Source organism: Urocampus carinirostris, chromosome 6 (genome assembly GCF_059441175.1).
Source record: "Urocampus carinirostris isolate Australia breed hairy pipefish chromosome 6, RoL_Ucar_1.0, whole genome shotgun sequence".
Lineage (NCBI taxonomy): Eukaryota > Metazoa > Chordata > Actinopteri > Syngnathiformes > Syngnathidae > Urocampus > Urocampus carinirostris.
In genome coordinates this window covers 3,093,092-3,110,986 of record NC_142354.1, presented here as the reverse complement: position 1 = coordinate 3,110,986, position 17,895 = coordinate 3,093,092, and the positions used below count along the sequence as shown (strand labels likewise).

The 17,895-nt window shown below is 38.5% G+C and overlaps 1 protein-coding gene across 10 annotated transcripts in view; it reads left to right on the top strand.

Annotated features, from left to right (window-relative positions):
- The window catches only part of ptprt (protein tyrosine phosphatase receptor type T), a 348,208-nt gene that overhangs the window by 286,771 nt on the left and 43,542 nt on the right, over positions 1 to 17,895 (top strand). For all 10 annotated transcript variants that reach the window (XM_088337483.1, XM_088337481.1, XM_088337480.1 and 7 more), the window contains 2 exons: positions 2,461 to 2,570; positions 5,428 to 5,515. In XM_088337483.1, coding sequence (XP_088193609.1) covers positions 2,461 to 2,570; positions 5,428 to 5,515 — 198 coding nt within the window. The remainder of the gene's footprint in view (positions 1 to 2,460; positions 2,571 to 5,427; positions 5,516 to 17,895) is intronic.

Here is a 17,895-nt window from a genome sequence, read left to right as displayed (position 1 = left end):
CGCCGTTCGGATAGATAGTTATATTGGGCAGTAAGAATACACACATGTCAACTTAACAGCCTTTAACGGGAACAAGGGAAGTAACACAAGGTGCTCCGTAGAGGAAGTAAATTGAATAAAAAATTACTAAATCTGTCTTAAAATGCATGGCTGAATCGATACCAAGTCTTACTATACATTTAGGAGGTCTCAAGGGTTTTAAAGAGCAGTAAAGATGGGCAGGGATGTCAACAATCCAAGCTGTCCTTATATTTCAAAGAGCACCAGGTGCACCTAATCAGGTAGTCAGTCACCTGTAGCCCTCTGACAGGATTTGGTGCGCGGAGCCCCTCAATCTAAAAAAAAAAAAAAAAAAATCAATTTTACCTGAAATTACAAAATTGCATGATCTGGTCTCGACCCCAAAACATTGCAATTTTTGGGCCTAAAATTAAAAGTATTGCTCCCTAAATTGTATGATTCTTGCCATTAAAAAAAACAATAATATGAAATATAGTAGCCACCGTACAGCCACTGGGTGCTTTTTGATCTCACCTTCATATTGATGCAATGTTGTCTTACAATTTTAATTTGTAAATTTGTTTTACACAAATATTTTGCTACAGTTAGTCTTTGTTTTGTAGGCCAACAAAGAATGCTTTCCATGCCCTCATGGCCCACCATTGACTTTGAGCACTGGTTTTTGTTTTTTTGCTCACGCTTTTTTAGCATCTGAGCGACTTGAAAAATGACGAATTAAAAATGATCTACTCACCAAAAAAATGGAGATTCAAGAGCAGTTCAGCATAAAAAAAGCATCCCAATTAATGGAATTCAATACTCACAATATTTCTGAATGCATGCTAACATAAATCAAAAATAATTCAGGAAAATAAAAATATCTAATACAAAAGTGAACACCATGATTCAAGTCACTGATGTTTTAATTGCTAATTGTTTTGCTCTTGCCAAAAATATATATCACTGTACTGCTGTTGTGCAGTTCGATTCATAATAATAATAAAAAAGTATCCTGTACTCAAACTAGGCAAATAGTTACATTTGTGGTTAATGATCTCAATTCCGACATTACCTACCGTAAAATCCGGACTATGGAGCGCACCTGTTTATAAGCCGCACCCACCACATTTGGGGAGGATAACCTCTTTTGTACTTACACAAGCCGCACCTGTATATAAGCCGCATGCGCCCACATTTAAACATGTAACACAATCACAAAATTAACCCAAACCCTACTTTGAATCCCGCGATTTTAACTGAGGGGGGGATTTTGTAGAAGTTTATTGTTCTATATTCTTTATCAATTATCCGTTATCGGTACAATCATAATACACTACAAAGCCAAGAGGCCGAGATACTTGTTCACAGAGGCTGAGTCAAGGTCCTAGCCCCAGGGCCAAGCAGCGATCAGTGCGAACTGAACATAAAGTGCACAGTTTAAAAACCACAGCCGGCAAAATGAAAGGAAAATATACCGGTAGTTAAAATTTGATGCAGACCTGCACCAAGAGAGTTTTCAAAGCTTTAATAATAATATTATAACTTTCATCCCAAACCGTGCCTGTGAAGGGTAGCAAAACACTACTAACAAGACACTCACAATACGGTCAAAGTGCCTGTTAAAATAAATATACCGTTCATATAGAAATCACGGTAAAACATTCTCATCTTCCTCCCTATTACTGTCGTCATTAAAGTTGTCCTCTTTTAGTATGGGAAAGAGAGTTTGTCATATAAACGTCGTCCCACGCTCCCTTATTCAAAAACACGCCAGCAACACCCTCGCAAGGTAAAGTTTGCGTGCAGTAGCTCTGTTTCCTTCTTTATCGGACTGTTCGATTGCGTTTAGCTTGTAAGCTGCGCCATGTGCCTTGAACTCGAGCGCCGCTGGCGGCTGTTAGAAAAATTACATAAATTGGGCGCATCACTGAATAAGGGTTGAACGTTTGGGAAAAAAGTAGCAGCTTATAGTCCGGAATTTACGGTAAATAGCATTTTAGATTGCAGTATTTCTTATTTATTTGTAAGGCATATAGAAAAACTCCAACATCACATATTCTCAGATTTATTAATGTAAATATAAATATTGCATTTTATTTTGAAAATGAATTATGTAATAATTATTAAATCACACACAAAAAATAGAATAGATATAAAAAATATAACTGTAATAAATTACACTTTACATCGGCAAGATTTTGAGTTCTTCGATTGGCAACTGCTGCTATGCAGCATTGATGTCAATGCTGAAATGCTGCATTTGACTGCTAGATTGCAGCGTATCCCAACAAATTCAATCCACTGAATACTTTCCTGTAATCTACCGGCACTACCTCAGTGATCCACAATCTACGTAATGAGCGACATCCAATGATGGAATATTACACAGTGTGCCGTTAACTGATTACCTGAGAAACGAGTGTGTCCCAATACTATTTTTTTTGGTTTGGGCATCTCCAGGTCAGTTCCAGGCAGGTCAGTTCCAGCCGGCCATTCGCGTTGCCGACCTCCTCCAACACATCACCCAGATGAAATGTGGACAAGGTTATGGCTTCAAGGAGGAATATGAGGTTCATTTCTTTTTTATTATTGTTGGTTACAGAATTTCTTAAATGATAGAATTTACTGAAGCATGTTAAATTTAGGACAGAGGTTTGGAACATTTTTGACCCAAAGAGCCATATGAGCAAAATATTTTGATTCTTTTTTTAGGGGGAGAGAGAACCAGACCATATATTTCAAAAACAATTCTGAAATAACAATAATGCTAGAGCCTTTGACCCATATTAATATACTGTAAATATAGCACGTAAAATTTGTCTCCCTCCTGCAGTAACTTAAGCGTGTTGAAAATCATTTTGACAATAATTTTTGTCATAAATAAAGGTTTCAAACATTGCACGCAAAGTTATTTTGTAAAAATATAAAAAAATACTGCGAATGAAAGGGATACCAACATATTTAGAGAGAAGTAAGTGCTTGTGCTATGTGTGCATAGCTAAGCCCATCTTTACCTCTCACACAATCAAATTGCTCTAGGTGCTTTGCAGGCGCTTATGGCAGCAGTTTGTTTACAATTTGTTCTGTGGGTTTTTAATTAAAAAGCTTCCAAACAGTGAAGATATATTGTTTAATGAGCTTACATGTAAAGGATTCTTTAGTGATGTACAGCCAAAACGGGGTATGTTGGTGTGACACTGTGATTGTAAACTGTATACTGGACCGAACCCTTTTTGAGATCATCGTTTACAGTCATCTTTAAATAATTCACATATGGGATGAATCAGGAAAATTGCAAAGGATTCATCTTGTCTTCGAACCAGATGTACTCATTAAAAGAGTCCTATCTGGCTTTCCAACCCCTGATTTTGGGGCTAAATTTTAATGATAAGAATGCGATGTGTGTTTTTTAACCAGCAAATCACCAAATTGCTACCTTGCTTTCAAAAGTGTCAATTTTACAATTAACTATTGTTAAAACTCACTTTTACAAAACACATTTAAAGTTTATTATTGAAAAGTGTTTATTTTATCGTGAATTTAGGGGTCGATAAATGATTTGAATAAGGAATGAATTGACTAATTAGCAGTGTTGGGAATAACAGCGTCAAATATGACACCGAAATATGTAATTGTAAAATAATGAAAATATATCTTTTTTATGGAGTAAAGATAAACATGAAAAATAAGGAAAGAAGAGTGGGTTTTAGTAGGGGACAGTCTTTTTAAATAATACAAGTACAACGAGATATTTCCTGCGGAAATTGTGAAAGTTGGGGCTGGGGTGTAGGGTTTCGTGTCTACTCTTTGGTATGTAGTCATAAGCATCTACTCCAGGGGTCGATAACGTATGGCTCACAAGCCAGATATAGCTCTTTTCATCTGTACATATGGCTTGGAGATAAAATCACACAAATGACATCTAGCGTTTCAACTCTGTTGAGCATGGGGGTTTTGGGGTTTTTAAGGGTTATTCTTCTATCTTCGTTATTCATTATCCATTATCCGTTATCGGTCAGTTCATAATACGCTTCAAAGCCGTACTCTCAGCCAAAAGGCCAAGCTAAGGTCCTAGCCCTAGAGCCTTGCTGCGATCATTGCGAATGCACCGTTCCCGGAGGTACTGCAATACCGGGCCGATGCGTGGAGTGGACCGAGCAAGCTCTTACATTTGACTCTAGTGCGCTCATAGCTGACGTAACGCAGATAGATTTAATGGTTAGGTCCAGTAGGGCATTGTTTTTACTACATTTTACAGTCAAGGTGTTACGCCAACTGACCCTGTTTTGGCTGTAAATCGCTATGTAATAATTTATATGGAAGCTCGTTTAGACAATTTAGTTACAGTTTTGAGACACTTTATGATAAAAACCCACAGAAGGAAAAGTAAAAACCCAGAAACCCCAGCCAAGCACACAGAACAATTAAATTGGGTTAGCAGTAGGGGTTGGCAGAGCTAAACACAGAGCGCATTCCTCTCTGCCAGGCGCTGTCTGCACCGAAGGCTAATACATCAGTATCCTTGTTTTCAGTGTCTTGTAACATTTTATACAAAAGAACTTTGCTTGCACCTTGTTTTAAAAACATTAATTATGAAAAAAGGACAAAATGAGCCTTAACCTTCTTAAGTAATCCTGGGGAGATAAGTTTAAAATGGTTTTCTTTGTCGATATGGGACACAGGCTCATGCATGGTTCTTATTTCATAAATGGTATTAAATCTAATGTCACACAGTGAAATAAAAGGCACTGAAAAATGGATTTTGTCTGGAGAGTGGGATTGGCGCCTTTGTCTTAAAATATATGGTATGGCTCTCTTCTTCAGTGTGGATGCTGGGTGACCTTCCTCAGCGCCACCACACGCCTGTAGCGGCGGAAAGAAGCACTAGAGTAATGTCTTGTACATCCCGAAAAAAATGTCTGTATCTTCCGTTTTTCGTAGGTAAAATTGTCGCAAGTAGGGGAGCGTCTGTATACTTTTTAATGAGCCGAGTCGGGAAAAAAAATCGGTTCTTTAGAAATATTTGGGATTTCCATCTCCTAAAGTAAACTCCAGTAGTTACTGCGGTGTTTCATATTTGCACAGAAAATTCTCAATTCTTTGACATACAACTTATTTTTAAAGTTATGGAAATAATTACTTTCCATGGTGACTAGCCATAACCTTAGTCAGACATTACTCAGGTTCAAGTTTTTTGATAGCTTGACCTCTAAACATATTATTTTTGTTTCGGAAAAGTGCAACACCTTGCTAGTTGTTAGAGGTGTTTCAGACACCTCCAATGGTTTTGCTAAATATTCATGAGACTTTTTTTTGTATCCTTGTCTGGCCTCGAAGCATCAGGCCAATATGAGCTCCCATAATGCATTGCTTCTGCTTTTTCTGACAAGTGCGTGTTTGTGTGCATGTGTGTGTGTGTTTTTGCAGGCTCTGGCTGAGGGACAGACGGCACCCTGGGAAACGGCCAAAAAAGATGAGAACTGCAACAAGAATCGCTATGGAAACATCATTGCTTGTAAGTATTAGGACACTTTGTCTAGGCTTATTATTGTTATTATGGGATGATTCATCTTGTTAGAATCCTGTGCTGTTTCCTATAGCTTATTGTGTCCCTATCTCACGCATTAAAGGGACAGTATATATTACTTGACCACTAGATGTTGTTCTATGACAAACATGTCCAAAGTCCGGCCCGGGAACCAGATACGGCCCTCGGTCAAATTTTTAATGGCTCGCGGCCTCTAAAATTAATAACATGTGGCCACTGGTAATGTTGACTGCAGTATAAAATACGTTTGTACCCCCAAAAAATATCACCGAAAAATGGCAGTAGCCCTTTGGCCACTTTGCCCTTGGCTTTATGTGAAACATTGGCCCACCGCATTTTCAACATGGAAATGGAAAGTTGACTCTTAAGGCCGCCACTTCGTGCCAGACAACACAGTGCCATCTAGTGGTCACACATATCGGCTTTAAATGTGGTTTCCATAACTTCAAAATATTATACTTGCTGATGCCTTCATCTGGCTGAAATAATCATTGCAGCCTCTTCTTGTATGGTGCATGCACATACGTGACTCTCTAAGATGCGCCACAATAAACACTTTTTAAATATATTTCTCGGGATTTGGGTAGGCATTTGAATTGTATTTGAAGCAGTCAAGTCGAATCAGATTTACTTTTAATCACAAGTTGTCTCAAAGTCCTTTCCTTACTTTTACTATTTCATCCATGCATGATATCACTCTCCTACTAACCTCCCAAGTTATTTAAGTCAAATCACTGAAATATTCATCACGAATACGGAGACAGGCGAAAAGAGACAGGTATAAGAACAAAAGTCTCCTCCCGAAAGCTAAGATGAGGAAGTTTGACAAAACATACTAAATAGCACTGCGACAATGGAGGGAGACGAGCAAAGTCCGGTGTACTTGCCATGTTAAAAATGTTGGCAGCGGACCGCCCAAAGCCAAATAAATTAAGCAGTCGCTTAAATACAACCCAATCACTCTTTTTGCGAAGATTTGCCTAAAGGCGTAGATTTGGCATATATGGAGGCAGTGTCCCCTCTAAACTGCGCACATGCGCAATTGCGCACGGCTCGCACATTCTTGGCGCACAAGAAAATCTAGCCATAGCACAAAAATGAGGGCTCAAAATTACTAATTAAGAAGCGACTCACGTCAAAGTTACAGTGCATGAAGGTAAAATGCACGGGTTCCCCTGACGTTGTGTCCTAAATGCGGTATTTTGAAGTCGATTCAAAGGAGAACGAAGTTGAGTAAAGTTAGTAGAGTTTGTCGGGGAACCGGCTTCTTCGGCTCGGCTCACTAAAAGGAACCGGCTCTTTCGGGTCCTAAACGGCTCTTCGAGTTGATTTTGCTTCTTTAATCCCAACATGACCAAATATTATGTAAAATTATGCACAAAATGACTTAGAGGAAGGAGGGAATAGAACAAAAAAGAAAAAAATACCAAAATGAAAAAGTAGTGAAAAGCTGAGAAAAAAAAGAAACAAAAGGAAGAGAAAAAAGAAGGAAACATTTAGAAAAAAGCCAGTAAAAAAGAAAGAAAGAAATGTAGGAAAAAAGTAAATAGAGAACAAAAAGAAAAAAGTAACAGCTTGGAAAAAATAAACACAATGAGATTTTTTTAAAGGAATTTAAAAATAAGTAGAAAAAAAAACACGGAAAAAAGAAGAAAAAGTTTGTGTTCCATTTAAATAATTTACAATTATATCAAGTGAATCTTGTTGCCAACATTGTACTTCAACTGAAAATTAAGTACAGTTCTGTATCTTACAACCGACTAAATAAGCCCCCAAAAATGTTAATATTATGCGACAAAATATATCAGGAGATAAAAAGAAATGGATATCTTGCGAAAGAATTGTAAGACGACGTAGGCCGTACAACCTTTGCAATAGTACATGAGTCAATTCATTCAAAAGAGAAAAAACATTTTGCATTGCCGGAAACTCAGCAAAATGTAACTTGATGTCAAGTTTTGGACATGTTTGATACTTAGGATTATGGTTGCTCACTGTTGTTTCAAGCGCTGCTCACCGACTTTGTGTGAAGGCTCAGACCCGTGGAAAATTAGTGGGAACAATGTATGGAGGTGACTTTTACCATCAATATCAAGCAATCCTTGTTTTGTCCCTACCAGAGGTGAATAGTGTAGCCGAAATTTGTACTTAAGTAAAAGTATTGTTACTTCAGAATTGTATTACTCAAGTCAAAGTAAAAGTAGTCATCCAAATACCGTATTTTCCGCACTATAAGGCGCACCGGGTTATAGGGCGCACCCCGAAAAAATAGTTTTTGGTCCTATATTTGACATACATAAGACGCACCGGATTATAAGGCGCTACAATGGGAACGTCGACAAAACAGTCAGATAGTTCAGTCAAACTTATTACCCCCTGAACATTCCCAAAGCTTGCAAAGACGCAAATACGTGTCGAGAACACGTGCGGATGCGGTGTCCGTACGATGTCACTCAAATGCATCGTTCCATCATTCGGAAGGTTAAAGTCTTGGGATTCAAGAAATGCCAACCATTCCTTAGTTTCTATTTTCTTTTTCGCTCGCAACTTTACTGTGCATATGACAATAAACACTTGGAATTGAGTTTAATTTAAAAATAGACACTCCATTCCATCCATTATCTGCATCGCTTATCACAGAAGCATCGAGTTAAGTCTGAAACAAGATACAGGGAAAATATATAGCCAGAGTAGCTCACCGAAGTCGATTCAAATGATGATTGACACATTGGTTAGCCAATGAAACGCCGGTAAATAAATCCCAGCATACACCGTGGACTACTTGGCGTTCGGGGTAAAATCTAGTCGGCGGCTGCAAGTTAGTTGGAAGACTTTGCGACTTAATATTGATCCATAAATAAGGCGCACTGTATTATAAGGCGCATGGTCAGCTTTTGAAAAAAATAAAGGCTTTTAGGTGCGCCTTATAGTGCGGAAAATACGGTACTTATTTGAGTAAAGGTACTTGATGAAAAAATTACTCAAGTACTGATTAAATGTAAAAGTTGTTTTTATTGTTTTTTTTCAACAACCAATCCGATCATGAAATTATCTAAGTCCGTCCAATCAACAAAAAATAGATTCAGTTTAAAATAATCAACGTGAATTCACGTGCCTTAATGAACAATTAAATAAAAAAAGCAAAAATCAAATAAATAAATTCAGCAAGTGTAGCACCAAGTAGCACATTTAAAGCCCCAATATTAACAGGCTCTGCAAACAGAACAACAAGCTAGCCCATGAACATGAACAAAGGGCACACTGCATATTATAGCTGGTATTTGGCACGCCGCACACTGTTCAGCCTTGTTTCTTTTCCCCTGAATGTTCCAATAATTTAGGTGTAGCAGAATGATGTCTGTTCAAGTCAGCATTTTTTGAATATATTAACAGTTCGACGTGACTTTAAAAGTGTGAAAATGCATTAAAGGCCATTGCTTGACAATGTGTTGTGGGCACTGACGGGTTAAAGCCATGTGCATGTGAGCGCACATGCATGTGTGTTTGAGACACGCATACATAATTAAAGGTCTCTGGTCTCTATGTCATGTTGACGGCTCGACACAGAGACCTGAAAGCTCTTAAATGAAAGACCACAGAAATGAAATAAGCTGTCAAGTGCGGATAGCCTGCAGAAATGATGATGAATTTGCTATTAGCACAAATGTTTTAATTACCAGTTGGCTGGTAATGGAATATGTCGATCTTGCTCAAAAGCTCTCTTTTTTTAAAGAAAAAAAATCATCAAAAGCCCACCCCACAGAGGCCGTGCATTGCTGTGCCTCGTCCTGACCACAGAGAAACACATTTAGCTTGAACTCTACTTCACCTTTCTCCATATTCTTCTTCCTGGAAGCCAAGAAACTGTTGTGTTAGGTTCAGTGTATTGATCTGCTTATGTTTGCTGGATGCAAGGAAAAATGGATTGGCTTGTACTTGTCAACAGCAAAAGTGTCTTGTTGAATCTATTTCAACCCCCTGGCTTCTGTGTGTGCCATAGGTGACCCTGTTAGGTATGTGGTAAGAAACCTACAGGCTGCGGACCGCTACTGAGTCTTTTGTTGTTTGATACATAGCTGCACAGAAAATAAAGTGCCTTATTTTTGCTAATACTGTATTGATTTATGAATACATGCATTTTTATACCCCCACAAATCTCAGAGTTTGGCTGCGCATAATACGAGAGTAGAGGTTTTATAGTAGTACGTTACGGCAAACATCGCTGAACACTTTTTCTCAGCATTGACCAACAGGAATCAAACGCGCATTGCAGCGGTGAGGGCGCTAAATGTTAAACAGTAGACCACTGGGATTGTACATGACATAGGAAAAGGCATTAGACTTTATCCTATCATCACATTGTTTTTCCTCACGTTGCCACTGCTACCTAGTGTAGTGAAGTTTAGCTTTATTCTGGCAAAGTAAATAGAAAAAATAAGTTCCCAAAGTCAAACACGCCTGTGCCCCCCTTAACAGATCCCTGCGCCCCTCCAGGGATGCCCATCCCACTATTTAAGAACCACTGAGAACCATGGCTAATAGCGCTAACGAACTACGGCGCTGTGCTTTGTTAAGGCTGATTGCAACCCAGTTGGCGTTTGATGATGCTACAATGCAGTGAACAATTACTGTGACCTAATTATGTTACCAGGTGATCAGGATGAGAAGGATTTGTCAAGTTTTAGGAGTAAATTGACCCATTTGCAGGATGCAGGAACTGCAGAGGTGCTCAAAACAAAGGTTGTATTTTATAACAAAACCAGCATCAAAGAAGCGACAAATAAGTGGGCCCAAAGCAACTAACTAGTGTCCAAACAAGCAACCATCAAGAAAAAACAAACCTCACAAAGTCCAGACTTGAAAAAACAAAACTGGAAATGAAAAACATAGGGAACAAAGAATCCAGAAACAGACTAATCTCAGATGGCTGTGGAAACAAAATTGACATGAGAACCAGGATGACAATTGCAGAATGAAAATGTACAGTGACCCAACAAACATGTGCAGATCAAAACGTCCTTTTAAAAGGGTGGAGGATAATTGGGCTCAGGTGTGTGGTGCTTGGACACACCTGTGCCCAGTTCATAACCTGGTTGGGGCTCTCTGGTCATAGAAGGTATGTCAGACCTTAAAATAATTATGACAATGACCAAGATGCGGCTAATAATACTTGAATACTGTCGGATGACAGTCGTGTACAAAACTCCTACTTAAGACATATCAACCTAAAAATTGCTACATTTCCAGGGGCGGCAGTAGCTCAGGAGGTAGAGCGCTCGTCTTGGTATCAAGGGATCCCAGTTCGAATCCCGGCTCGTCCGTGTTACATGTCGAAGTGTCCTTGGGTAAGACACTGAACCCCTAATACCCCCAATAAGCAGGTTAGCGCCTTACATGGCTGCAAGGCCGCTATTGGGAAATGTGGAGCACATTGTAAAGCGCTTTGGGAAGTCATTGACTTGAAAAGCACTATATAAATGCAGATCATTTCATTTCATTTCATAGCTCAGGAGGTAGAGCACTCGTCTTGGAGGGGAGCAAGGGATCCCAGTTCGAATCCAGGCTCGTCCGTGTTACATGTCGAAGTGTCCTTGGGTAAGACACTGAACCCCTAATTCCCCCAATAAGCAGGTTAGCGCCTTTCATGGCTGCAAGGCCGCTTTTGAGAATTGTGGAGCACATTGTATAGCACTTTGGGAAGTCATTGACTTGAAAAGCGCTATATAAATGCAGATCATTTCATTTATTTAGGTCAGAAATTTGATCAGTTGAGTCTGTTAATCTAAAAGTCCTGATAGATTCATACTCATACCAGCTCTACCAGCTCGGTAGCCTAGATGGTAGGGCACCCGCTCTGAGACTGGGAGGTCGCTGGTTCAAGCCTCGGCCGAGTCATACCTAAGACTTACAACATTGGTACTCATTGCCTCCCTGCTTGGCGCGCGGCATTAAGGGTTGGAATTGGCTAATGACTAAAAATGGCTGCGCCCTGTTTGGCTGCGGCTGCATCGACTCGCTACAGTTTAACTGTATGGGTCAGGTGTATCGACATTTCGTTCTGTATGCATAGTTACAAAGTATGACGATAAAAGGAAATTCTATTCTATTCTATAGAACCGTGGTTACATACGTTAAGTTTTTTTGTTTTTACAGCCCCTCCTGACCCCCATAAGTAGTGCTTGAAGGGACTACAAAATACCAGTTTTCTTGAAATAACGACCAATAGACATGTCAAATACAGCCATTTTCTAAATCTTTATGTGCAAATTAAAAAAATTGCATCCAAAACAAAACCAGCTTTGCAAAGCTTGCCCCAGGTTTGACCAGACTTCAAGACATATACTTATTCGGTGGCATTTTTTGGGGGTAGTAGTTCAGTATTGGACAGAACTCCTTCAACATGAAGTGCAGTGGTTAGCACATTTTACTAACACGCTAAAGGTCCCCGGTTCAAGACCGGGTAGAACCATTTGTTGGCCTGGAGAGGGATGGGCGCCATCAGGCAGTACTTGCCCAAGACACACAACAGGAAATGGCGCCACGACGACCCTAGTGGTTAAGGAATCCTACCCACCCACCCTAAAACTGATCAGGACTGGATTAAGAACATCATGTGAAAACCTCCGGTGTTTGGTAGGCTGGCCAAGCCGTCACTGCTGCACTATTCAGGGCAATTTCTCAATTGTAACTAATTGCCTTGTAGAAGATGAGTCTAATATAGTCAGCTCCTCTCACTAAAACCTTTTTAAGGCTTTACCGTGCAATTCTGCTTGGCTAAGGCTAAGCTATGCAGAAAACACTTGACGCACCAGAAAGAACTGCAGTTTTGGAATCATCTCTAATTTTAATTTCAATCAGCATTAAAGTCCAAATGCATAGATTTCGAAGGCTGGAAATCTGCCAAACTCATATGAAGATTAATATGATCCTTCTTTACTACACTGCAGTGCTGCAATGCACTATATATGCATGTGTGTGTGTTTCTACACACTAGGGGTGGGCGGATCGATCCAAATGTCGATATTATTGATATGAGGTAGGTGAGTACTTGGATCAGATCAATACTATTGTCCTGGAATCGATACTTCTCCATTACCAATTTCTTTAACTCACGTTTTTTTTTTTATGTAGATAGCTCAGCTCTTTTCTCTGCTATCTAAGTCAGAGATGGGCAAACTATGGCCCAGGGACCACATGTAACCTGTCAGGCTTTTTCAGCTGGCCCGGCAAATGAAAGTGTATGAAAGTGTTTTTTTGGTGCCACTTTAGTTTACAACAAATTCACCACTACAGAAATATTACAAAAAACAACAAATTACTACTAAACTAAAAATCAAATTTAGTGCTTTAAAACAGGGACCTAATATATTATTCGGCTTCAATCTAAAAAGAAACAAACCCTAAAAAAATATAACAAAAATATTACTACAGTAACTATATAGTACAAAAAATTACTATAGAAATACTACAAAAATATTACTACAGTAATATCACGCAACAACGAAAGAAATACAAAAAACAACAACAAAAACTGTTTACTAGAGAGAATAGAGTGTGGGACCGGAACTGTTTAGTTGGGAAACTTGAAAGGGGGTCTTGGGGTGGCGAGATTATTGAAATTGTGATTTGGGGGTACCTTTAAAAAGATGGCTAGAGAGGAAGATCTTCGCACAAGATTGGTACTGAAGAAGAAGGTCTGGGAGAAGAAGCTTGTCGTCTTGGCAAGTGAACAAAAGTATGGATCTTGAGAGGGTGATAGTGAAAAAGGGTGATGCTGCCATCTGTTGGAAAAGGGGAGGGACTGCAGGTGCTAAACCATGACAAAAAAGGGAGAAAGGTTAACCTATTCAATGATCATGAAATTCCCCAGAAAAAAGGTAACGCTCAGTATCGTATTGTGCCAACTGATACTACCCTTTATTTACCTGGATTGGTTCGATACCAAAATTCCCAGTATCACCCACAGCTATCACTTTCACATGCTTGTTTGTGTGTACTATATATGTGATTGTCAGCATCTAAAGTTGTGGGATTCATCAGCTGGAGGAAGCTGTGAATTTAATAGGCTATTACACACCTTAATACCCTCCAGCAAACACACACTTTCTCACGCACACATTCACATGGGGGGTTTGTTGTAGGCGGACTACACGCATCACTTAGGGCTTGCACACACAAACTGGCTTAAAACGCACTCGCTGAGCGGTAAGTCTATTTAAGTGACTCACGCCTTCAGCGAGGACGGCAAGTTAACTGATTAGCAAGATCCATAACGGACACAAGTGCAGAGAATGAACAGAGTGCATGTGCTTGTCTGAGTCTTGAAGATTTAGGCCAAGGAGGCAAAATAAGAAGCGCCTCTTTCAGCTATACCAAGGTTTTCCGCACAAACTTCATCGCCTAGCAACACAGGTGGGTAGCGTATCCCAAAAATGTTATTCAAGTAAAAGTACTGTTACTTCACAATAATACTGATTTACAAATAAAAAGTAGTCATCCAAATAATTACTTGAGTAAAAGTGAAAAGAAGTACTTGGTAAAAATACTACTCACAGGGTTCGATCAAGTGCATGAAACGCTTGAAAATGCCTGAATATTACGTTGTGTTTTTAAGGTTTTAAAATCGCATGAAGTTTGGGTAATGTGCTTGTTAATGCTTGAAATAGTTCCCATGTTTCTCTGTAGTCTGACTTGATGGACCAAACATTAAATGAAGAAAATAAAACTGCATTAACATCCACCTTAAATACATCATTACTGTTGGTGGGATAATAATGATAATAACAACAAACAATAATAATACTAATAATGATAGAAATAAATTATTATTATTATTATTATTATGATTAATAGTATTATGATGTTTTATTTTATAGAATGTACTGGAGAAAATGAGAAAATTGGCCAATCAATAGATGTACAAACCCCGTACTCCAGTACATAAGTAATATAAATCAAATAAATAAATTAAGCAAAGGTAGCACATTTAAAGCCCCTGTACTTTTTTAACAGGCTCTGCAGGCAGAAAATGCTAAACCAGGGGCTGTGAACTTAAAAGGTTGAAAGAGCCATATTGGACTAAAAACAAACAGACAAAACAACATTTGTCACGAGCCGCCAAAAATTTAAGTCCTTATAGAAGCCATATAATAAACGCAACACATGCTGTAACGATCTATATTAGCTATATTAGCCTTCTATCAAAATTATTAAAATGACGTGACTACTCTGTTTTATGGCATAGCCTTAAGTTTTGAGATATATATTTTGAGATTATTGGAACAAACAACAACAAAGGTGAACAATGTGCCTCTCTTTTGCAACAAAAAGAGTGCAATAAAATGTGGGATGCATTTATAAAAATAAAATAGCAACCTTTTGAAGAGATAAAGTAAATAAAATCACATTAATACAGTTTAGGTTTGATTTCTTGCACACATTTGTCAAACAAATCATTTTATGATCATCATTTTATGCGGCCCACAAGACAATGCTAAGAGAAAAATAAGCATCAAACATGACCAACAGTTTTTATTATGTCTACTAGATGTCACCAAAGCTAAGACGCAGTCCTAAAACTGTATTTCCTGACTACCATTAATCAACCAGAGAACGGTTATTATACTTAAAATGTCATGTATGGGCTGTTTAGAGCAATACAAACAAAAAATACAAACTTAAAAAAATAACACCTGGGTGTCTTTGCAGAAGCTCAAAGAAACGTTAGCTACTTTCTATAATAGTCATTTAATCTAACTGCAAAGGTGTTTTTGTGTTATATAGCAATTGGTTTGATGTTCAGAAACTTTAGTAGGTGATATATAACCCCCCCCCCAAAAAAAAAATACTTGGGGCAAATACTTTTTCACAGTTCTGTAGTTAAATTTGTTTTCTTCCAGTTTTGTTTCCACACAAATTTTTAGTCAGTCAGCTAACATATCGACAGTTCACTGTTCACTTACTGTAATGCCTGCAATTTTAAAAAAAAGGTCACCTTTCGGGTTCAACTCCATTCTGAATTTTCTCTCAGTAAACAAATCCAGGGTCGACTAGGAGACTTTTTTCTGAGAGGGAACATTTTAGTAAAAAAATACTTTAGTAGGTCGACAAAGGTCTGGAAGAGAGCAAAACTTGTGCTTGTTAATGACTGACTGGACTTTTGTTGTCTTCTTCCACTTAAAACTCCATAACTGTAGCTTTCTAACGAAAGCTGCTTTCCAGTTATGTCTACAGCAATGTAGATGCCTACTTTCACATGGTTCACATATCCCTTTACTGCATGAGTCGTCGAGGCACCAATTCCTGTGGTGTGTTTCCTGGACAAAAAAAAAAAGTTCACTTGCACTGCATGTACATAACACTTTCAAATTTAGCAGGTTTATACTGCAGATCATGAGTCCCAAATTGCATTAAAAGAAAACAAAGAACAGCCAAACAAGTAATTTTGCATTCTCTTCATTTTCAATCAATTTTACCATTTAGACAGCAGAAGCCTTACGATCCTAGTATCAAGTTGAAACCATAGTTTTAAACACTATTTTGAAAAGCTAAAAAATACTTTAAAACCATAATATCAAGCCAAAACCATATCAACACCTTAGTTGGCATAGTATCAAGTCGAAAACCTAATTGAAAACTCAAAAATGTCTTGAAAGCCTCGTATCAAGTAGAAAACCATGTCTAAATCTGAGTTGGAAACCAAAATCGTAGTTGGAAACACTAGTTTAAACCCCTACAAAAGTTCTCAAACCCTAATGTAAAGCTGAACCCTAAGTTGGAAGTCCTAGTTGGAAAACTTAAAAAAAACACTTACAACCCTAGTAGCAAACCAAAACAGTGTTCGAAACCCCAAAAAACTAAAAAAATCTAGTCTCTTTGTATCCAGCTGAAAGTGCAATTCAAAACCCTAGTTTGAAATCCGAATATCATTTAAAACCATAAAATCCAAAACCCTAGTTTGTAACCCTAGTCAGAAACCTTGAAAACCTAGTATCATCAATCCGAAACCTTAGTTGGAAATCCTTGTTGAAAACCCTAAAAGTGCTTTAAAAGCCAAGTATCAAGCCAAAACCTGAATTAGTAACCGTAGTTGGAAAACCCTGAATACTTTAAACCATCAGGCCAAAACCTTAGCTTATAACCCTAGTAGGAAACAGTAGAAAGGCTTTAAAAGTCTAGTATAAAGCCGAAACTGTGGTTGGAAACCCTAAAAACGGTTTAAAACTCTTGTATCGAGGCCGGAAACCTAGTTGGAAACCCTGAAAACGCTTTACAATGCTAGCATCAAGCCCAAACCTTTATATTATGTCATAATACTAGAAATACTTTGAAACCATAGTATTACTCAAAACCCTGGTTTAAAACCCTAAATACGATTTAAAACCCTGGTGTCAGGCCAAATTCATTTTTTAGGAACCCTAGTTTTATTGACTCATTTGGGATTTTTGTTGCTACTAAATGTCATTGCACTATGCACTTACAATTTCAGTCTCCAAGCGTTACCTTGTATTTTCCTTATTTATATTGACATTATTTTAATTGTATTTTTCTCTTTTAAGTCTTTAATACGTATTTTATTACGGGCAAATGACGGTGAGTGGTTGGTGGGGGGGGGGAACATTGGCCACGCCTAAAAGATAATTTTCCTGCTTAATAAACTCCACAAGGAAATCTATATTGTTTTACATGACATTAAAAATGATTTAAGAAATAAAGCCAAATTCAAGAAAATTATAGAAACGTTACAAAAAACTACCACCCAAAAAATAAATGTTTGCTGTTTGTTGGTGGTTATTTGGGCTCAGAATTGTACATAGAAGCTGAGCCTCTGCATCGAATTGGAAATTAGTGTATTTTAATTGCAAACTATTACTCTCCCCCTCAATTCTTCCTTCTAATACAAACACAGACAGCCCACCGATTGCAGACCTTTGCTCAGATTGTGAAGTAAAACATCAAGTTTGATTGTCCTCATAAATACTCTTTATTTCAAAGTGAAAGTCGTGGACTTTTCCAAACTCTTGAATGCTTTGTTCACACACACATGCACACAATACCCTTCTTCAAGCATGTGGACTGTTTCCAGTTTTCTGTTATTTTCGAAGCCAGTAACCACTTGCCAAGTCGGCCCAATTAGAGGCTCCTCTCTCTGGGATGGGGAAGCGTGGAGAAAGCACCTACCCCCCACCCTCCTTTGGCCCCTGCCACCCTCCATCATTCCCTATTCCCTCCACCACCCTCACCAGTCGGGGTTACAGCTTCTGATAACGGCCCTGCAATCAGCTAGCTGCCATGCGGGCAACGAGCCGTAGGTAGTCTGAGGAACAAGGCAACATACAGTACACATT